General features: G+C 43.2%; 1 protein-coding gene across 1 annotated transcript in view; it reads right to left on the reverse strand.

Annotated features, from left to right (window-relative positions):
• GRIK3 (glutamate ionotropic receptor kainate type subunit 3) overlaps nt 1-23698 on the reverse strand; it is a 245188-nt gene that overhangs the window by 22592 nt on the left and 198898 nt on the right. Inside the window, exons 10-11 of the mRNA XM_087970273.1 lie at nt 20487-20690; nt 6057-6280 (exon numbers count right to left, since the gene is read on the reverse strand). Coding sequence (XP_087826399.1) covers nt 6057-6280; nt 20487-20690 — 428 coding nt within the window. The remainder of the gene's footprint in view (nt 1-6056; nt 6281-20486; nt 20691-23698) is intronic.

Below are 23698 nucleotides of genomic sequence, written 5' to 3' on the forward strand. Positions count from 1 at the left end.
ACATTTCTTAGTTTATTCTGAGTCTTAGCTTTCCTGACTTTATCCCTGTCGATTCGAGCTATTTGCTGGCATTATGTTTTAATTATATGCACCTCTTTCCATTTTTATATTTGTTCTTCTTTCCCTCAGATTGCCATAGAGCTCAATCATGTTGGTTTCATTCGAAGTTTCTTATATTGTTTCTCTTATTCTTTTATTTTTCTTATATGTACCCATTTCATGTATTCACAACTATGTATACACTTATACTTATTATCTTGTAAACAATTGGCAAATCAAATAAATAAAAATAATAAATAAATTTTTCTTCCTCTATAGTGTTGTTTTTGTTTGAGCTTTTAGTATTTTGTTTTTCATAATTTACCATGGATCCTGAACTATTTTTCCTTCAAGGATTTACATTCATGGAATCCTTCTTAATATCTCTCTCAGTTTGTTGAAGTCATCTCTCTTAAAGTCTTAAAATATCAGTACCTGTATTATAGCAAATTCTAGTATGATATGCTCACTCTCCCCCAAAGCTCCTGTAACTTCTACTCTCTCAACCATTTCAGCCCTATTAGTTAGGATTAAGTCCAGTATAGCTGGCCCTCTAGTGCCCACCTCCACCTTTTGGGTGACAAAGCTGTCAGCTAGGCATGTCAGAAATCCGTTCCATCAGTGGTACTATTGCTTAAACCAGAGGTTTACTTCTAGAATCCTCCATGCCCTCATTGAATGTTGACCTTCCATTGGAAATGCACCCAGATGTTTTGCTTTTCTGCCTAGTTGCTTATAGTGCCTTGGAAGTGTTTTCAGGCTCTTAGTTCTAACATTTATCCCCACATGAAAGAGAAGAAAATGAGCATAATCTGTGGTCTTGGTTATTTTAGTCTGTCTTTCTGTCACATGTTTAATCTTTGCGCAACGCTCTTCCCTAGAAAAAGGGTCTGGTCTGCAAACTGATGACTCTGTTTCTTTGAGTAGTGAGTTATGGATCACCAACACACACACCTTTTTTTCCCCTTTGGGAAAGGCTGAGCTACTTGTCACTGGAACACATGAGGAAGACTCTTCTCCAGGCATCTGTGTATTTTCTTCCACAGATAGGGTAGAGAAACAATTGTTCAGCTGCAGAGGTGAGGTCACAGCCTTTTTCAGGGTTTTTTTTTTTGTGTGTGTATGTTTGTTTTGATACAGAGTTCTGCCTTTCTTTTCCTTAGGAGTCTATCATGTTCACCATCCATAATTAAGGAACCTTCATACATTTACATGCACTTTCCTTGCCTGTCTCATCACTAAGCAAATGTAAGAACACAAAACATAACCCAGGCAAACTTCTCTAAATGTTTTTTTCTTTAATAAAGGTAAAGGTGCCCCCCCCATCCCCAACAGTTTCACTCTACTGATAAAAGGCAAAACCTCCTTCAAGTCAAACAATTTCTGGATAGTCCATGTAGGCAGCAACATGGAAATGGTTGCTTTGCTTTATGTTTAAACTCCCCAGTCTAGTCTACGTCACTGGGATGCCCTGAAGATCTCTGCTCGCTATGGGTCTCCCAGTAAATAAGGGTGTGCAGGACTACTCAGTTTGGCTTCCAAAAGACTCACTAGAAATACCTCCTACATCATACTTATTTGATTATTTCTTGGGCAGGAAAAACCAAAGTTACAAGTATAGATTAGGTGAAACCTGGCTTAAAAATAATAACTATGAAAGACAACTTGGGAGTCCTAGTGGACTATCACTGAAACATGAGCCAGCAGTGTACAGCAGCCTCCAAACAAGCTAATACAATCCTTGGTTGTATAAACAGGCATAGAATCAAAATCACGTGAAGTATTAGTGGACTGACTGTTTCCTTGATTTTTTTCTTGCTATTTATATGTTGGAAGAAACTTATGTTCTATTATGCTATGCTCTATTGCTTTTGTTTGCATTATATTGAATTGCAATATGACGTGGTCACTCTCACCCAAGGTTGCAGTAACTTTAACTCCCTCTATCACTTCTTCTCTGTTAGTAGAATTAGATCCAGTATAGCTTTTCCTCTAGTTCCCTCCTCTACCTTTTGGATGACAAAATTGTCAGGTAAGTTGGTTAGGAATTTGTTTGATCTCCCACTCACTGCAGAGTTTGTCTCCCAGTGAATATTATAGTAGTTAGTCTCCCATTGCTATTGTGATAGCACTGTGGTTTCCTACATACATTCGTTAGTTGCTTAGCAAAGCGGTCATCTATTTCTTCTGTGTGGTTGGGTGGCCTGTAGTGTAGCTTATTCTTCAATAATCTCATTGGGCCTCTCAAATAATGCTGGAAATGCATGGCATGGAAAATGGCGTGGAGATGAAATCAGCAGCTGTAGAAGCAATGTGGGCTTGCTTTTAAACGTCATGAGTTTTAGAAGTCATGGATCCCATCACTGGATGAGGGATAAAGACCAGCAGATATGGCAGGTTCCCAGCAAGGGAGAGGCAGAGGACCGTGGGCTTCACTGCCAAGTATTCCCAAAGCCAACTTCACTTGCTCCCAGTTACAGCAATGAAATGGTAAAATTGTCTGAGTATAAAGAGAGACACAGATACTAAAAGCCCACTGCCCCTCCTATGAATGGTGTTTTTGCAAGGGTATCCTGACTGAGAGGGATGATAGCCCAGATCTTGCACTTCTTCAATATATCTCAGTGTTGGCAAAAGGCATCTCTAAAGCTTTCGTCACCTCGCACCCTTTGCAGTAACCACTTAGCCAATCCAGATCTGTCAGAGCAAACAAGGAGCTGGTCTGCTCCCTGCAGAGCTAATTTTGACAAGCACATTATACGAAATTAGGGTATTAGGCACTAAACTCAGGTAATCACCTCCAAATGCTGTAATGGCCCCCGGGAGCCAGCACAGTGTCATCACCCCTCCCCCAGCCCTGAGGCTGATGGAGATAATCATCCGGAGCCTCTGCTCTTCTCTCTAATCTCCAACTGGACACAGGCTCTGGCTAAACTGACAAGAGGCCGTCTCAGCGGGTTTCCCACCTCTCTGTTAGTTCCCATTAACCCGCCCCCAGGAAGCGGGAGGGGTAGGAAGCCATTTCCCCACCTGCTGTCAGCAAGAGAGAAATGGTCATACTGAGTATGTGACACTTTTCTCTTTTCAACAGATGCAACGAAGGCAGCCAAGTTGCCCCTCACTAGTTCTGGGTGGGGCTGCATCCACAAAAGTCTGCTTGGATGATTTGCAACCTAAGACTGTGTCCGTGGCTGCCTCTAGCTGCTGCCAGAAGTGTAGAATTCCCTTTCAACGAAAAGGAATCTTTGTTGGGGCGGGGGTGAGGATCTCAACCTCTCAGCTTCTTCTCCCACCTTTGTGGGACAGCATGGCCGCTTCCTCGCTTATAGCTAAGAATCAGGACCATTTGGTTAGCTGAATCTATGTTTTCACTGACAGGAAAGTTGGGGCCATTCAGGAAAGTAAAACCAATCTTGAGATACCACTGGTATCATAGGAAAGCCAATTCAAGAAATCTAGCATGCAAATCTCTCAAGATACAGGGAACCTGGCAAAACTCAAAGGCTTGATAACCCAAACCGATCCATCCTCCTTGAGCAGGGCAGGGAATACAAACTTCCTTTTCAAGCTGGGAGCCAGGATTCAGGACTCCCAAAACCGAGAGGGTTCCAGGACTGAACTGCACTTACAGGTAGAAATCCTTACGAAGTTGAACTAAATCATCCTGTTTGCATCTCGGACCACCAGCTGGTTTTACATTAGGGTAGAACTGTATTATCAAAATCTGTCTCTTTGTTTGTGTGAATGTATTTGTGTGTGGTGGGGGGTGGAATATTGCAAGTTTCTGCATGTATGTGCCAGAGGAGGGATTCAGCAGGTTCTGACCAGTTCTGGAGAACTGGTAGCGGAAATTTTGAGTAATTTGGAGAACCGGCAAATACCACTTCTGACTGGAGATTTTACAGTATCCTTCCCCTGCCACGCCCACCAAGCCACGCCCACAGAACTGGTAGTAAAAAAAATTGAATCACACCTCTAGTATGTGCTGAGTAGATTCACAAACCAGTTTCATGACACAGCCTATCTTTTCTTTTTGGTCCTGATGATGATGATGATGGCAAATTTATTTATTTATCAAACTTATTAAGTGCCCATCTTCCTCACAGAGGGGCACTCTGGATGGTGTACAATTCAATCAATAGAATAAGACATTAAAAGCCAATAATTTAAGATTAAATTTTTAAAAATGTAAAACAGCATTATAAAATTGCAAGAGATGGGGAGACCAAGAGTTGTTAATACAGGCACAGGCGGGGGGGTGGGGGGGGAGACCTCCTGAGGCCATCCAGCCCTCTGTGGGCCCCCGTGTCCCCAATGCAAGGCTACAAAGCCAGGTTTTGACCCCTTTATGGCAGGTCAGAAGATTGAGGGCTTTCTTCACCCCCATCTTGCCTCTGGGGCAAGACCTTCCACCAAGTGCACCAGCAGCAGGAAAGGCACTCTTCCTTGACCCCACCAGTCAGAAGTCATTGACAGACGGGTCTGTAGCATGCCTTCCCTGGACTTGGACAACTCAACTTGGCCTACTTGCTGAAGAATAATTCAGCAGTTCAACTTAATTATTTAAAAGAATTAAGACTTTATTTTTTATCATTCACATTTCACTTTGCTCCTCCTTTGGCACCCTTTCTTTAACGATTCTATTCCATCCTTTCTTCAATATTATTCTTTCCCGTAGTTTGTTGTCTGTGGCCAGTTGTCCTGCAGTGAGTTGTCCTAGACCAGGATACCTGGCTGGAGACTTCTGGGAGTTGAACTCCACAAGTCTTAAGTTGCCACGTTTGAAGACCTCTGTCCTAGACTCTGCCTCCCCTGCCTCAACAAGTGGGACAAGCTGATGTTTAATGCAACAAAGTCAATTCCATACATAACCTGGCCCTACGGCACCTAGTGCTCTGTGATGTGCTGCTTTCATTTCCTAGCAGTTCATCATGTAACCCATTGTCAAGGTCACATCTTATAGACCAGGGGTCTTCAAACTTGACAGGTTTAAGACTTTTGGACTTCAACTCCTAGAATTCCCCCTCCACTCATGTTAGCTCAGGAATTTTGGGAGTTGAAGCCCACAAGTCTTAAAGTGGCCAAGTTTGAAGACCCTTGTTATGGACCATCAGCATTGAAGTGAACCTAATCAGACTGAGGGTGGTGTTACTGGTTGGGAAAGAAGAGAGAAAGGCACTAGTCACCCACTAAGTCTTGGGGAAGTTTCTATGCCATGCCTCTTCCCAACAGCTGAAATGCCAGCCCACATGTCAAAATGGTAGATAATTTATTGGAGCCACTTAGTCCCAGGCCTAGACTGAACAAACAATTACGGGGCAGGGGCAACATGCAGATTGCATACCAGCATGGTCAGGAAGTACATGCAATGGAGAAGGGATCCTGCACCTTCACTAGTAGTGGTGTTGAAGAAGAAGTGCAGACCTTACAGCCCCACCCATTTTTGCATCCAGTCTTCTCATAAATCAAGGGTTTCCAAACCTGGCAACTTTAAGATTTATGGACTTCAACTTTCAGAATTCTACTGGCTGAGGGAGTTCCTCCATACTGACTGGGAGTTGCTCATGCTGGCTGAGGAATTCTGGGAGTTGAAGTTCACAAGTCTTAAAATTGCCAGGTTTGGAGACACCTGCCATAAATGATTAAGTGTTGGGCAAAGATGCAGGGCAAATTATTTCAATGACAGACTCTAAGCAAAGCCATCAGCGGCTGAACTGATGGAAATGGATGAAACTACTAGACCAAATCCATAAGAACATGAACTGCCTTTGCTTCCTTCAAGATTAGGGGGGACTTTATGAGATGGTGAGATAGTTTTGTAGCATAGCCAGACAGTGGGAGCTAGTGGTGCACCCCTTCTCTTCTAACCATGTAAAATCTGAGTGAAAACCCCTTCTAGTGAGGGAGAGAAAGGAAGGGGTGGTGGTCTTATATGGTATAGAGGCCAATCCACGAAGAGGGGCTCAGCGGAAAACTCTTACTATGTACCCAAGGCTTATTTTTGGCAAGTTCCTTACCTGGCAATCACAAAAAGCACACAGCTAACCCCCAGGTAAGCAAGGAGGATGTACATCCAAATGTCAGGAGACAGTGGGTTCAGGAAGGAGAAGACACTGGGGTTGGTTCCATTGGCCTTTCGGTAGAGAATGCTGATTCCGAGAGTCATGAAGGGCTTGGAGAAGTCGATCACTTTCTCCCGAACATGGGTGATGGTGAGGGGAGCGACCGCCAAATCAGCTTTCTGCAAAGCAAATCAGCAAGAAGTACAGGCAGAGAAAGTAGTGGTTAGAGATAAGCAGGGAAGATATAGGGGAGCAAAGGAAATACAATTTGGGGAAATGTCCCAAATCATTGCTGCTTTTCCAAAAGGCAACTGGCCTTTCTTGGTTTTTTTCTTTGTAAAAGTTTTGCTATACTCATCTTCCCTTAACTGAAGGAGCTTCTTGGATGACAAGCAAAACATTTTGTGATGACCCAAAGGGGTGTGGCACAACAAAGCCCCAAAAGTAGGTAAAGTCCCTTTAATTCCTCCTACTTGGCCCCCAAAGTCCAGTTATCATCAGCTGGAGAGAAAACTCTCCCAAGAACAGTTTTTAAAGGGAAGAAATTCAGTCCGATCCCAAAGTACATATAAATTATAAATAAAAACTAACACAAACCAAGCTGCAGCAATTAACGAGACAGGGCAGGATAAAGAATTGCACACATCAAAAGATAACGAAACACACACAGTTGGGAGGAGCAGGAACCCAGATAAGACTTGACAAACAAAGACAATTCACACTTTGCTTCCAGCAAGGTGCTGGGCACAAACACCCTTTTTAAATCCTGTTTTCCCAGCTGCAGCTAATGAAGGGAATCAGGGCCTTTTTCTCCCCTGTAACCCACGTTGCTCTCTTATCCGTTCCTCCCTGTGTGCCCTAGGATGAAGAGGGGGTGGCCCTGGGTCTTCTCTGAATGCCCAGCTGGACTGTGCCCTTCTCCAGGTTCCTCCACAGCCACCGGAGCCACACTCCCACTCCCTGTCAGCTGTTTGACCTCCCCCTCGGAATCAGACTCCAACAGGGGCATGACACATTTTCAAAAAAAAACAAAAAAACCCAAGTCCAGTTGCCTTTTGGAAAAAAAACCTTTGGGACAACCACGACCTGGATGATTGAGAGTCTCCACAGAGATCTGAGTAGATCTTAGAACTGCATCTCCTTTAGGTAAAGTAGCTCAGCACCTAATGATGCCACATCTATGATGTTCTCTGGCAACCAAACAGAAGTGCTTTCCCCCTCATTCAAGGATGTTTTTAAACTTCACTGCAGCCTACAGCCCCAGGATTCTGTGGGGATCTCTTGTCCAAGAACTAACCAGTCCTGGAAGGGCTCAGTATCTCATCCTGACTAAGTTAGCCAGGCAGGGCCACCTGTTGAGGTACCCCTCCGTAGCTTTGGTTAAAATATCGAACTGACTTGGTGAGCAGTTTCTTAGGGGAACAAGAATCTCTCTTAACAACCATCACAAAGGAATTGGAGAAGGACTCTTGTTTGAAGGGTAACATATTAAATAATATCTGCAACTTTTTTTGTGTTCCTAAGAAGCAAATGTGTGTAGATTATCCACTTTAGCTTTTACAGGTAGTCCTTGCCTTATGACCACAACTGAACACAAATTTTCTGTTGCTAAGTGAGAAATTTATTAAGTGAATTTTGCCACATTTTACAACCTTTCTTGCCACAATTATTAAGTGAATCACTGCAGCTGTTAAGTTAGACACACCCTTGTTAAATGAATCCAGTTTCCCTATTGACTTTGCTTGTCTGAAGATCACAAAAGGGGATCAAATGACCCCAGGATGCTGCATCTCAATTTTGATCCTGTGACCATGAGAAAAATTCCATAGATAACCTGGCCCTACGGCACATAGTGCTCTTGTGAAAAAAGGTCATATTACTTTTTTCAGTGCCATTGTAACTTCGAACAGTAGTCACCAAATGAAATAATAATAATAACAACAACAACAACAATAATAATATAAGGACTTGAAAATTGAACTGCAGAGACTCTGGCATAAACCAGTGCAGGTGATTCCAGTGGTACTCGGCACACTGGGTGCTGTGCCTAAAGACCTCGGCAAGCACTTAAAAACAATTGGCGCTGACAAGATCACCATTGGTCAGCTGCAGAAGGCCACTTTACTGGGATCTGCTCGCATAATCCGCCGATACATCACACAGTCCTTAACGCTTGGGAAGTGTTTGACTAGTGATTTGTGATACTAAACCCAGCATACTTCTCTCATTTGTTCTGTACACTGTCATTTTTGTGAATAATGATAATGATAATAATAATAATAATGAAGTTTGGGTTTGAGTATAGTAACAACTACTGGGAACATCAGGTTGAGAAGGTTCTGGAAAAGGAAAAAGTCAAGATCTTGTGGGACTTCAGGCGGACAGGCACTTGACCCACAACACACCTGACATAACAATAGTTGAAAAGAAAAAGGTTTGGTTCATTGACATTGCAATACCTGGTTACGCACGAATTGAAAACACGCAGTAAGAAAAAAAAATCACAATGTATCGGGACCTACAAATTGAAGTTGAGCGACTTTGGAAAAAGAAATCGTGTGTTATCCCAATTGTAATTGGAGCCCTTGGATCAATACCTAAAGAGCTACCTCGCTATTTGAAAATTCTGAACTTATCAGACTTGAATACTCTGATTCTACAAAAAAACACCCTACTTGGAACAGCTTATATCCTCCGATGCTCCCTGAACGGTTCCTAGGTCCTTGCTTAGGACTTGAGCTGTTGAGCTACCAACCAGCCCCAAAGGCTGTGAATCTCACTAAAGATTAAATAATAATAATAATAATAATAATAATAATAATAATAATAATAATAATAATAATAATCAATTTATTGTCATTGTGTGTATATATATAGTATACACATACAATGAAAATCACATAACACCCAGAAACCAGACCCAACACGCACACACAAATGACAATCCCCAATCACAACCCCACCCACCAAAACACATAAGCATCCACACAACAGACAAGTAATACTGTCCAACACCTCATTGACCTTGATTGAAGGCTGCAGAGTGGTCTGCTTAGGTTTTAGGAAGGCAGATTCCCCTTGAGCAGCTTCAGAATAGATCCAAGCAATCCACACATCAAAACACAGTTGGGGTTGGCTTATGCAGCCACCAGGGTTATTTCAGATTGGCAATGTTGCATCATGGTTGAGGGAGGCTGGAATATTTTGTTCTGATGCATGTACTTAAGATGGATATGGCAATTGCCTTTTTTCTTCTCTTCTGTCTCAAATCCTTATTTTAATTGCTATTTCTTTTCTATCATTTTAGGGGACTGAGGTCTCCTGAGTACAGTATATCGAACTACTACTTACATTTTTACAAATAGGAAGTGAATTTGCTTTCTTATTGCACTCTCCTTTTTTCCTGCTTGGATAGTACAGGTGCATGTAAATTGTACTTCCCAAGGTGTAGAAAGTGTCAGATGAAAAAAACTTGATTGTTAATCCTGGTTTTAGCATTTCTGAATTTACATATTCAAAATACAGGCTTCTCGCAACTCAACAGTTTTCTGTTGTCTTTTTGCATTTCTCTAAACTTTCTAACTCTGTTTATGCGTGTGATCCTTTTTTCATTTTAATTTGTTTGATGTGATGCAAATATAAAATAAATAACATGGAGAAGATTATGGATCTTGGTACTATCAAATATCTCTTCGAACTTTACTTTTCTTGCTCTTTGTAAAGAAGAAAAGCCTTAATCTAAAGATAAATTGCACTGATTTTTCCATGCAATTAAGTTTGGTATCTTGAATCTATTTTAGCTGTATAAACTGTATACTCTGATCCCTTTTACTAGGCAGGTAAGGATCCTCAGGATTGTCTTGGTGGTGTGGGTTCCTCTTGGTGCTCTCTAAGCTTGGTGGTTTTCTTGTGGATGTTTCATTACCCAAACTAGGTAAAGATAATCTTGGAATGAAAAATCTGCAAGAAAACAACGAAGTTCAAAGAACATCAAGGACTCTATAGTTGATGCTGCTGCCGCTGCTCCTCCTCCGTTCTAGTACTGCTGATGTTACCTGGTTTGGGTAATGAAATGTCTGCATGAAAACAGCCAAGCTCGGAGAACACCAAGGAGCCACAAATATTCCCCTTTACTGGTGTCTTGGTGGTACCCACTAGATGTCCTATCAGGAGCTTTCAAACTACAGAATGGTCATCCATAAAGCAGCTGAGAAGGGGCACTTTCTAATGGAGAAGGTTGGGTTGAGAAAGAACATACCTCAACCCTTTGTCACCAAAGACTTCCTTGGCTCCACAATTAATGCATTTGTAGAAACAGACACTGAACAAATTAAGCAAGACATCAAAACTCACGGGTGACAATAGTCCCCAGGGCCAGGACAGAGCTAGACAGATTTACTTTGTTAATTTATAAACTAATTGTCTGTGTCACTGGAAACAAGATAAATAATGCATATTGCATTGATTTTACTGAAGAAGGCAGGGCATGGTGAAAGGAATAAGCAGCTGTTAGTTCCCGCAGGTTGAAGCTGGTGATTGGCAAAAGGTGGACTAATTCCATCAGAATTCCCTTCCAGGGGGAAGCACAATGGGAGCACTTCAACCATACAAATAATGCAAGCGGTCCCCGAAAAAGGGCTAACACCTGGATTATATTATGATATGATATATGTATGTGTATATATATATATTAAGAAAACAAACATGTATGTATGTATGTATGTATGTATGTTATTCAGCTTTGTTCGGGTATTTTCCCACGTCATTGTAGTTGTGCTTTTAAAGTTGTAGCAACATTTCGGCAGAATCTCATCTGCCATCATGTATTGTGTTCATCTGTGAGTCAGACTTTTACAGTGGTTGTAAAAGTCTGTAAAAGTCTGACTCACCACTGTAAAAGTCTGACTCACAGACGAACACAATACAGAAGCCTGATGATGGCAGATGAGATTCTGCCAAACATTGCTACAACTTGAAAAGCACAACTACAATGACGTGGGAAAATACTGAACAAAGCTGAATAACATACATGTAAGTACTCTGCGAAAACTTAAGAATATATACCATCCCCACCACTTGTATATATAGAGATGGCAGCTCCGGTCACACACTGCTTGCACTGGCACTAAGCCAAAAGCACCAGCCTGAAGATGGCGAGTGGGACCTCGCCGAAACGTTGCCTAGATACTTTGAATCTTACGCGGAGAGAACCCGAATAACCAAAGATATATATATATATATATATATATATACACACACACACACACATACATACTATCCTAACAATTTTTATTGACTGTTTGCTAGTATGATTTGATTGCTATGACTATTATTAAGTGATGTGCCTTATGATTCTTGACTCTTGACAAATGTATTTTTTCTTTTATGTGCACCAAGACAAATTCCTTGTGTGTCCAATCACACTTGGCCAATTAAAAGAATTCTATTCTATTCTATTCTATTCTATTCTATTCTATTCTATTCTATTCTATTCTATTCTATTCTATTCTATTCTATTCTATTCTAGCACCTCCCAAAGTGTTATGATAGTAATTTTAAGGTAAGGTTATATACACAATAACTTCATCACCATGTTTCACTTAAGTCTTCAATTTTAACAGATTTCAGCCCTATAGATCTGACAGAGACTCAGTTTGCTATAGCGGCTAAAGCACCAGGCTAGAAACTGGGAGGCCGTGAATTCTAGTCCCACCTTGGGCACAAAGCCAGCTGGGTGACCTTGGACCAATCCCTTTCTCTCAGCCCCAAAAGAAGGGGGCAAGGGCAAACAACTTCCAAAATCTTGTCAAGAAAACTGCAAGGACTAGTCCAGGCAGTCTCAGAGTCAAGACTGATGTGAAGGCACCAAAAACGAACGAATGAATGAGCTGCTAGCTATATGCTATTTTCAAAGATCTGAATGGGAGGCATACAAATAGTAGAGCAGAACAGTGGCAAACCTTCCTCTTCAAATGTGTTGAAAAGGGGGATTAATGAGCAAGGAACAAATCCTGTGCATCATTCTTCAGTTACCTCAATGAATTTCTTTTAGGTTTCAGCAGCCTCATAATCCCTTGTAGCTACAAAGAACCTGGCAGCATGTAAGAAGCCAGGTGAAGTGGAGCAGAGCTTCTGTTCTCTTGCCTAGAGGGGCTTCATTTTCAGCACACTTTTAGGCTTTCAGTAACACAAAGGGTTTATGTTTCTGAGAAGATGAGAATCGCAGGCAAGGCACAGCAGTTAGCATGAGGCTTTGGTATCATCATGGCAAATTTCCCATCCCAAACTGCTCCAATATTTGTGTAGAAAAATATTCTGGTACTAACTATAACATTACGGGAAGGGCGTGGTGGAACAGATTGGATTAAAAACTGAAAAAAATGATGAAAAGGGACCCTAAGTTTCTTTAATTTCTTCTTTAACACACATACCTTCTTGCTAGGAAGATTGCAAGACAAAAAGGAGAAGCAAGGATGAGTAATGATGTTTGTAATCATTCTAATGGTTAAAGCTGCCTTGATTTACACACTTCATGACCTTGAGATGCATTAAAAGTCCTATGTTCAGGGGGCAGGAAAGAAGGTTAGCTGAATCCATGCACTGAATAGGGTGACTGAAGCTTAATGATTAAAGAGAATCCTGCATGTTCTTGATACACCAGTACCTGAAACTGAAAGAGGCTACATTCCTGGTGCTTAATGGGTTTGTTAAAAATAGATCATGCCAGACAAACCTTATTGCCTTCTTTAACAAAGTGATTAATTTAGTGGATGAGGAAAATACTGTGGACATCGTTTACTTAGACTTCTATAAGGCATTTGACAAAGTAGACCACAGCCTACTTCTTGGTAAGACAGAACGTGGGATAGACACCATCATCATCAGATGGATTTGTAACTGACTGACAAACCACACTCAACATGTAGTCCTTAATGGAACCACATCTACATGGAGGGAAGCATGCAGCTACCTCAAGGCTCTGTCGTAGACCCAGTACTCTTCAACGTCTTCATGAATTATATAGATGAGGGGGATAAAATAGGAACTCATCAAATTTGCAGATGTCACCAAGGTGGAGGAATTGCCAATACTTTAAAAGATAAACCCAAGAGTCAGAAGGATCTTGACAGATTTGAGCACTGGGCCCTATCCAACACAATACAATTCAGTGGTGAGTAAAGTAAGGTCCCATACTAGGCAGGAAAAATCAAATGCACAGATATAGATAGTTGCCTCAATAGTAGAAACTGTGAGAGAGATCGAGGTCTTCTAGTGAATCACCAGTTTAATACAAGTCAGCAGTGTGTTGCAATTGCCAAAAAACCCAGTGGAATTCTAGGATGTATCAATAGGGGGATTAGCATCAAGATCATGAAAAGTGGTACTATAGCTTTATACTGCATTAGTGAGGCCACACTTGGAATACAGTATCAAGTTCTGGTTTACCAAAATACAAAAAAGACCATAGAAAGAGTAAAAGAGAAGAGCAACAAAGATGATAAAAGGCTTGGAGGCTAAATCATACAATGAACAACTCAGGGAAATATTTATATTTAAAGAAAAAAAGGACTAAGGTTGATCTGACAATAGTACTCCAATACTTGGGCAATTGCCACAGAGAACAGGGGTTCAGCCTCAGGTTCTCCAAAGAACCTGAGGCCAGGATAAAAAGTAATGGATGGAAACTTTGTCAAAGAAAGATCCAATCCAGAATAAAGGAGTTTTCTGACAGTGAGAACAATTAGATAGTGGAAGTGCCTTCAGAAGTTGTGGGTGTTCCATCACTGGAGATTTCAAGAAGAGATTGGATAGTCATTTGTCCAGAATAGGTTTCCTGCTCAAGCCTGAAGTTGGACTAGAAGACCTCCAAGGTCCCATCCATTGCTGTTATTCTATGTTCTATGCTCTATTGAACTCTCACACAAACATTCCCATGATTTGACTTGACTTGTTAAAAAGAAAGATAACAGCATTTCATATTTATTTAAATAAGTATGTGCCCACATCTATGATTTAGGTAATAGATAAGGTAAACCTCTAGGCCAACCCCACTGATGAAAGTTCTTTAAAAGTTCAAGTGACCCCCTCTTTATTTAAACAGGAAGTAGATGGTCTTGGCACAGCTTTACTCTCCTCTCACCTAGAGGCAATTTTTATTCCTCATTCTAGATCTGGTACCCTCACTCTCAAGCCTCACTTTCCACTATGAGATGGGCACATTGCCCCATCATTAACTTCATGATCTTTGTAAAAGCAGAATCAGAAATTGGCCACTGGAAAAAGCTGGCAGTTACTTGCACTTCACTCATCCTGATGTTACTTAACAAGACTGCATCGCCTTCAAAGACCATCCAGGTCACCTGACAGATGGCAAGGATAATTGGAAGTATTAATGCTCAAGGGGATGCTTCCATCCACTTCCTGGGGGCAATGTTACAGCCAGTCTTCGTCTGGTTGCAGGATCAGCCTAGCACTCAGAATTCCTAGGACTTTTAGGAGATGCCAGAGGGGATCCCTGTTCACCCCTAGGGAGGAACACCACAGCCTCAAGGACCAGGGTCATTGTGCCTGTAATCTGTACAGTTTGGGTATCAATCCAAAGGCACTGGTAGAAAATATATGGCTGAAAGGGTTGTAATTTACATTATGCTATAATTTAACAGAGGGTGTCAGGACTGCCAGCATATGCTTGAGCTTTGTATTCACTAGCTGCCAGTCTGCCATAAACTATGTGGGGTAGGGAGCCATTTGGGAAGAAGAAAGGCTAACTACTCATTGTACCAGCAAGGGAGAGGAACTGGATGGGGAAAGTTAACCAGGAAAGTTTGGCGCATGAACTTCCCTTCTGGCGTTGCTGTTCTGTAAACCACTTTTAGAAAAGTATACATTTCACTACAAGTGGAGTTTAGGGCCTTTTTCGCCTAGAGGACCAAGTCAGGAAAGGTCTGAGAGACGGCTTTTACAAAATGATGTACTACCAGGTCCATGCCAAGAGATGAAAGATTGAGATGTAACCAATCCACTCCTGTATTTACTTCCACCTAAAAGACAGAATCTTGCCACATTGAAGCTAAAACGTTCTACCCTCTCAATATATCCTGAGCAATTCCAAGTTGTGGCTATCCTGAATCTCTTCCTCCCTCCCCCATTCAACTTGGGACAATGCAGTCTCTTAATTTGGACTTATCTCTGATTCACTGCCTCTTCCCTGGGAAAGCTTCTAGGGTGGGTCCAGGGATTGGGGGGTGGGGGGAGGCAGCACTGTGTTGCACTGGTTTTCCTCCTTCCTCCAGGGCCAATTATTCCAGGCTAGAAACTGGGAGGCCGTGAATTCTAGTCCCACAATTAGCATGGATGGGAGGAGAGGTCCTGCCCATGGCATTTACTTTGTGGGGTACCATGGACCTCAGTTCTCTCTCCCTCTTCTATTTAACATCTACATGGAGACATTGGATGAGGTCATTGGTATGCTAATTGGGCATTGGTAATGCTTAGATTTTTATTTTCACTCCAGGCCTCTGAAGGATGCCTTGAATGTCCCATCTATGTGATTGGAGGATGTTGGGGCTTGGAAGATGAGCAACAGATTTTAGCTGAACCCATGTAAGACCAAGTGAGTTTGGGTGTTTAGACCTTCTGCTGGAGATCTTCAGTTTTTAGCTCTAGATGGGATGGCAGAGTACCAAACATGTGTAATCTGGGGGACTTCCTGAACCCATGGCTCCTGCTCAAGAGCATAGAAGGGCCTTTGCACACTTTTGTTTACTGCATCCGTTTTGCCCATACCTGGACAGGGAGGTCTTGCTCCTCATGCCCTTGTGATCTGTCGTCCAGACTACTGCAAAGCAATTGACACGGAGCTACCTTTGAAGAGTATTTGGAAGCTTCAACTCCTGCAGAATGTTATGGTGAGGGCAGTTCTATGCCAATTCAGTTATATGAGTCTGGGGGCAATTCTGGGCCCAGAAAGAGTCTTTTCTGCTGAGTGCCCCTTTCTTGAGAACATTCTTCCACTGGTGATCAGAAGGGCCAATCCGGCTAGCCTGAAAACCCATCTCTGAATCCGGCCTGCAGCCTCAAGTGCCTGGAGGAAATGCAGGTGACAATTGGTTTTCTTGGTTGCTGTGTATTTTAATGATTGTATTGGGTCTTGATTTTATTTTTTAATCACTGTTTGCCACCAAGAGTTGTTGCTAAAATGGACAGCTATATAATTTAATTAAACCAAGCAAGCAAGCAAGAGCCACAAGGATGGCAGACTTGCTGCCCCTCTGGGTTAAATCCCATCAGACTTTGTGTGATGCTCCCTTCTGTATGCTTGCAGTGTGGCACTTGGTTTCTCTTTTCCACATTTCTCGCTCAATTTCCCTTCTGTTTTGATTTCTCAGCCCTATCGGTGGAGAAGCCCCAGTCCAGATCTAAGGCTGAAAGGGAACCATTTCCTGTCTGGGGAAGAAAGCAAGCTGAAGTCCCATATCTCCCTGCAGGAGGTAGCCTAAAGCCTCTCCTGCTGGTACTCCTGCTGACCCAGAATGCTGGGGGTCCCGAGGAAGGTCTCACTCCATGCCCCATTCCCAGCCTGATATTGTCCAGGGTCCTCCATTACATGTCCCTGAAGGTGCTTAAAATACTCAGAAGCTCCCCTGCAACTACAGCAATGTGAGGGTGACTGAAACCCGCTGGGGGAAGGCGTAATCTGCTCCTCTGCCCTTGCTCTGCCATTCACGGCCCTCTTGAAATGGCATTCAGAGGGTAATTATGCCATTAATTACATTGTGCACCTCCGCAGGCTCAGTCTGAGGAGAGCCCTGCCCTGAATTTGCATGAAAAACACAGAACAGGACGAGAGATTAGTGAGCCCTTCGATGCATCTCTACACACAATTATCAGAGTGCCCAGGAAGGGGCCAGGCCTCCTACCTCTTTCTGCACTTGCAGCTCAAGTTCATCATCAAATGGCTGAAAGACGCTGTTAGTGGCGGAGGCCCTATTAATAAAGAGACCGCTGGAGAAGGACCTGCCTCCCCCAGGTAATCAAGGTTAACAAGGTCTATTTGCTCTGAGGTTATCCCACCTTGCCGACTGATTTTTTTCTTCAAATGGCTGACAGAAACTGACAAAAGCGAGTCCCGTCGCAGCTTGGGCAGCCAGATTCTGGCTTGCTGAGATTCTGGCCCTCCATCGATCTTCCCCTGATTATGCAGCTTGCAACTCTGAGCAAAGTCATTTACAGCTTCAATTAAAAGAGAGCCCACTTAGCATGGTGGAGGGGGAGGGTGGGTAATTAATGCTTGAAGGTTGTTTGGGGGGGAAACTTGACTTCAAAAGATGTTTTCAAAAACTCAGTAAGTGGTGATTACTTTCTGAAAGCGTGCTTAAAAGCGTGTTACTTTTAAATTACCCTCTCAAGCCATTTCTCCTATTGGAAAATGACTTCTTAGCTCTTGTTTGTACAGGATAAGCCACTATTCCACGGGAAAGAGGGGGGAAGCAAAGGATGGATGGCTGAGTTTCTTCCCCACTAAATAAATAAATAGCATAGTGTAGAACAGGAATGTCAAACTCAAGGCTTGGGGGATGGATTCGGTCCATGGTGTGCTTAGCTCTGGTCCATGGGGCTGCCCTGGAAACAGTGAAGGACCAGCCCACGGTGCCTGTGCCAGCGAAAATAGAGCTCGGGAGGGCCACGAGTGCTCGGGCCACCACAAGCCCCTCTGATATGAGTGATATTGAGCTGGTCACGCCCCCTGGCCACCCCCACCCCCCAAGGTCAAACATAACCCTGATGCGGCCCTCAAGGAAATCAAGTTTGACATCCCTGGTGTAGAGTATCGGACTAGGACTACCAGAGATTTGGGTTCCAACCCTCCATCCCCATAAAGCAGGGGTCTCCAACCTTGGCCACTTTAAGCCTGGAGGCCTTCAACTCCCAGAATTCTGGGAGTTGACGTCCTCCAGGCTTAAAGTGGCCAAGGTTGGAGACCCTGCCATAAAGCATATTCATCTTCCAATGTACACAAGCATGGGAGATCAGAGATTGATTTCATGAGAAAGGACTTATTTTGATAACAGCCTCATCAAGATCCATTCCACGTCTTCAGGACAGGAACAGCAGAATTCCAAATGTCTGTGGAGATCATCCAGGTCATGGTTGTCCTAACGTTGCTTTTTTCAAGAGGCAACTGGACTTTCTACAGAACTGTCCAATTGCCTCTGTCCAAGCTTCTTGGATAAGAAGCGAAACATCTTTATGGAAAAACTAAGAAAGCCCAGCTGCCTCTTGAAAAAAGCACCTTTGGGTCAGAATTCCAAATGCTTCAATTCCTGTGAGTGGGTGACTGTCCTTTTGAGCTCACTCCCCATGAGTTTGCATCTCCCACTAGCAGCATATATCGTGGGGTGCAACATTTTTCTGGCAGTATTACATGGGAACAGCTAAGCAATAGAAGGGAAGCTGAATATCTAGGAATTTGGTTAACACGAAGATGCTCTTCCATAGAAGGGAAGCTGTTGCTTATAGATGGGGGTTGCTGGATACAATGAGAGCCACAATGAAGAACTGAATTGCTGCTGAGAAACAAGGAAAAGGATCAGAAAAAGAAGAAAAGAGACAAGAAGAAAGCCTGACCTCTGCTTGATTGCCTCACCTCTTGTGAAAAAAAATATATGCATGGTATCAACGAGTGCCAGAAGTGGCTGGCTTCTTTGGCGTAGTATGCCCAACTGTGCCCATATTTGGAAATATCAAATCTGTTTGTGATGAGCTAGAGAACTGCTCTCCCTTGTTCCTGGCCTCACTTCTGTCAAGCATTCAGAAACATCACCTGCCACAAAGTGTGTGGAAGCAAGGTAGCAATATCACTTAGACTTGTATGCCACTTCGTTGTACTTTACAGCATTCTCTGGATGGTTTACAATGTCAGCATACAGCCTCCAACAGTCTGGATTCTCATTTTATGGACCTTGGAAGGATGGAAGGCTGAGTCAACCTTGAGCTGGTCAGGACGAAACACCTGTCTGTGGGCAGAGTTTGCTTGCAATACTTCATTCTAACCACTGTATCAACAAAGATGGTTAAGAGGAGCTAGTAATAGGAGTAGGCCTGCCCTCCAAGAGCACAGATGGACTTTAGGGCCCTCACCCCCAAAAGAGACTCAAGTTCAACTTCCCTTGAAGTCCATTGACTCTTATCTGACACCAATTCACAGTGACCATTAGTACAGTGGTCCCCAACCTTTTTGTACCAGGGACCGGTTTCAAGCAGAAAATTTTTCAAGGACCGGGGCGGCGGGGCGGGCGGGGGAGAAGAAAAGGAGGCTTCGCTCTCTCGCTGCTCCACCATCCAAGGAAGAAACTGCTTCAAAGAAGCGGGGGCTTTCCTGTCGCCGCAGCTATTCCGAAGCGCCCGTTTCACCCCCCCCCACCCCGCCCGCCCGCCGCGCTTCAATCCACAGTGTCCCGTTCTGCCTGCCTGCCTGCTTGCCTTAGTTTCTGGTTGTTTGGGAGCAGCTTCGGCTGAGAATAATAACTATTCGCCTCTTTTACTCAGCCGAAGCTGTTCCGATTCAACCATTAACGAAGGCAGGCAGGCAGGCAGAACAGAGCACTGCGGGCGGGCGGGCGGGCGGGCGGACGGGGTGGGGAAAACGGGCGCTTCAGGAAGCTGCGGCGACAGGAAAAGCCCCGCTTCTTTGAAGCAGTTTCTTCCTGTGCTGGTGGAGGAGCGAGATAGCGACTGAGAGAGCTGAGCCAGAGAGAAGGACAGGCTTGGTTGCTTCCTCCCTCCCCTTCTTTCATTTGTGTCCTTGATCCCGATCCAGCAGCATTCACCGAAGGTGAAGAAAGCCGCCATTTTTTTTTTAAAAAAATTCTTTGCGGCCGGTACAGAGTGCTCCACGGCCCGGTACCGGTCCGCGGCCCGGTGGTTGAGGACCCCTGCATTAGTAGATCAGATTCTTGTATGTAGGTGAAATGGAATAAACTTGCAGTGCTTTTGAAGTCCATGGTGGCTCCTGGCTTCTTGAGCCTGACAGCATCCCTTGATTTAGTGTCCTGTGCAACCCCCACCATAGTGTGTGAGTGAGATAGCAGAAATAGTGTAATCAGCTTCTTTTTCCCTGTATAGTCCCTGAATATCCACAGCCAAAATTTGTTGGAAAGAGCGATAGGATAGAGAAATTTTTTCCCCAATCCTTGTTCATATCTGATCATTGTTACAGACTTTACCTTTTCATGCTTATATTTAGTGGTTTCATAGTTTGCACTGAGTATGGTTTCTCATGGAATTTCATAGCAGTTTAAACAAGTATATTTTAAGAAGCAAATGAGAAGAAAAAAAGGACACTGCGAGAGAAAGTTCCACTGATGGAAAAGGCTTCTCACTTACGTGGTCAATCAGTTCCCTTATCATGCCGTTCCACTGGCCCTTCTCATCTTGGGCTCCATACTTCCCATCCTCCACCAGACGAATCTCATAGGAGAAGCCAAGGATGCGGGAGACTTCTGAGAGGAGGTCCACACAGTAGCCTTCAAAGCGCCTGTTCCCGGACAGAACCGTGTCTGACTTGGCAAACATGACAAATGGCTCTTCCTAAGGGTCAGAAAAGATAACACAATCACATGAAGTACACAGGCAATGAAAGAGAGGGAGGGAGGGAGAGGGGGAGGATGAGAGAAAGGGAAAGAGGGAGGGAGGGAGAGAGAGAGGGAGAGGGAGAGAGGGGGGAGGGAGAGGGGGAAGAAGAGAGAGAGGGAAAGAGGGACGGAGGGAGAGAACCAGAGAGTTGTGTCCTCCAATCATGTGGCCAGCTGGAATGGCTGCAGCAACCTTGTCTGGCATTAACCTTCTAACCAACTTGATCATTAAAACCCTCATATTCCAGCATTAGCATATATAGGTTTGCAGGTTTGGTTGATCAAATTCAAGTAAAGTTAAGTGTCCTGAAATGTCACTTAGAGCACACTGGCTTCTTATGTTGGATTCTGGCTCTTTAATGCTCAATTGAAAACCTAAGACCAGGTTGCTGGAGGCTCTTTGTGTCCAGTCAAGCACTTCCTCACATATACAGATTTCTGCATCCATGAAGCTTTGAACTGTTCTTTCTCCACATTAGGTAGAAGTTCACACTTAAATCAAAAAGCAATGCATGCTTTGTGCTATCCAATAGTATTAGAATACTAGTGTCCAGACCAGATGACAAAAGTTTGTGACCAGAGTCTGTCTCAAAAGCAACATGACTGAGAGATGTGGACATTATCAGAAACAATGATGTGGAGCCTGAACACATGGCATAAAAACAGATCCCACGTGCTATGAAATTGGCAAAGTGGTCAGGCTTCTGGCTCATGTCTGGGGGCATCTGGAGGCACCTGATGGCCCCTGAACCTCAGGAGGCTTCTTCAAAGCCGCCCACATTATCCACCAATAAAGCAGCCGTGGCTCTGTGCAAAACGGTTTCTTCCTTCAGCGCTTTTCAACAGAGAGTCATTCCTGAACTCTGCAAGACACATTTTCAGAGGCTGTTTCACAATTTATTACTGGAAATGGCCAGGCATTCAATTTGCAAGCTTTCGAGGCTTGCTAATAAATTTATCAGCAAAAGTGCCCTCAATTTCAAGATCTTCACAGCTCTTCTAGGGCCTGGGGAAAGCAGCAATTGTCTGTTGGGCAACATGAGGCTGCTCCCAACATGTTGCTGCAATATATGAGCAGAAGGGTGTGAAATGGAGGGAGGGAGGGAATGACTGGAGGTAGCCTCCTTTCTTCCCCTTTTCCCCTTCTAGATCACAGTTCCTACCAGCAAATTATTACACACAAGCGGCAAAGAACAAGATAGTACATTCCCCCCCCCCATTCTCTCCTTCTCTCTCTCTTCACAGTGTGTGCTGCAGAAATATGAGTTTCCACAGAAGTGTCCATTAAGAACTAGCATCAAAATCCAATATTTTAAAAATAAAGCATTATTATTTATATGATTGGTGACACAGTCAGCCAGCTGGTCAGAATGGAACTGACATTTTTGTCCACCTATGGAGCTCTTCCCAAGGACTTGGAATAGGCAAATGTGGATATGTTTGGTGTTAAAGGTATCATCACAGGATGTCAGCTATTCCAGGTCAAGCTGCCTTTTGCAATTGACTGAAGAGGATTTTGTCAACACTGCTAGTATTCAAGTGCTGCTTCATATGTTTTGGGATTGCACCCAGGGCAGTTATTTCTATTGGTAAAATCTTTGCTTTCTTTTGTCATAGCTGTTCTATTTGTAGGTCTTTGAATTTTGTTATCTCCAGTTTTTTCTCTTCCATTCTGCTGTCTCAAAGTACTGCCACATCATTATTCAGACTTTGTCCTTCTTATTGACAATTGTTAAGTCTGATGTGTTATGGGCAGGTGCTTGTCTTTGAATTCTAAATTCCAGAGCATCTGAGCTTCTCCATTTTCTATGACTTTGCCTACTCTTTAGTCCCACTGACCCTTGCTTGTAGGCAAATGGTATTTCTTGCAGATCTTCCAATGCACCATTGTTGCTACTTTGTCATGCCGTTGCTTGTAGATAGTCTGTAAGGTCTCCTTGCAGCAGCTAACCAGGTGGTCCACTGTTTTTTCAGCTTCTCTGCAATGTTGGAGTTTGCTGTCTGTTGCTGTCTTCTCAATTCTAGCTTTCTATGCACCTGTTCCAAAGGTTCGGCTTGTGCAGCCAGAATTATCACTTGTGCATCTTTCTTCAACTTTCCTACCTTAGCCAGTGACAGGTCTTGTTGTTATCTCTTTTGCCTGCTAGGTTGTTGTTGTTTTTTTAAATGTAATCTCCATGTATTACTTTGCTTTGCCATGTCTCTTTTCTACTCTTCATTTGATCTTCTATGCAGACTAGTTTGGACTGTCTGTTATTCAGTAAGCCTTCACGGAACGCTAGTTTCAATGCATCTTCTTCACTATCCTTCAGGCATTTTTCCAGGCCCCTTCTTTTTTTTCTTCAACTGTGTGATGCATTTGCAACATTCCATGACCACCTATTTTCATTGGTAAATAAAGTCTGTCAACATTGCTGCATGAAAGGCATGATTCACTGTCCTTATTTTTCTGGCCTTCCTATCCAAAGCTTCTAATTCAGCTTGAGTCAAGCCCACTATTCCACCTGTATAGCTTATGACTGGAATTGCCCAGGTGTTAATTGCCTTGACGGTGTTTCATTTACTGAGTTTGGAATTTAAAATCTGCACTTTTCTGATCTATTCACTACTATCTTTTGACTTCAGGGTGTTTGATGTTATCAGCTTGAAGGAAGCCCAGATATTTCTTGTGATCTTCTTTATCCAGGCTCCTGATTCTATTTCCATACAACATATTGATTCCTTCAGTATTATTTTTCCCCTATTGATGGTACAGGTGGCACATTTGTACTCCAAACTCCATTGCAGTATTTTGGCATTATATTCGGACAGTGTTAAGCAGTGATTCTTTTTCAGATTGTGTTTTTCCATACCGCTTCAGATCATCCATGTAAAACAGGTGGGATAGTCCGGCAGTTGTTTTTGATGTTTGATAGTTATGGCCTGACATGTCCAATATTGTTAACAGAGGAATCAATGCAATGA

This window comes from Notechis scutatus, chromosome 8, assembly GCF_049901735.1.
Source record: "Notechis scutatus isolate UNSWTSFEM ecotype Mainland chromosome 8, rNotScu1.2, whole genome shotgun sequence".
Lineage (NCBI taxonomy): Eukaryota > Metazoa > Chordata > Lepidosauria > Squamata > Elapidae > Notechis > Notechis scutatus.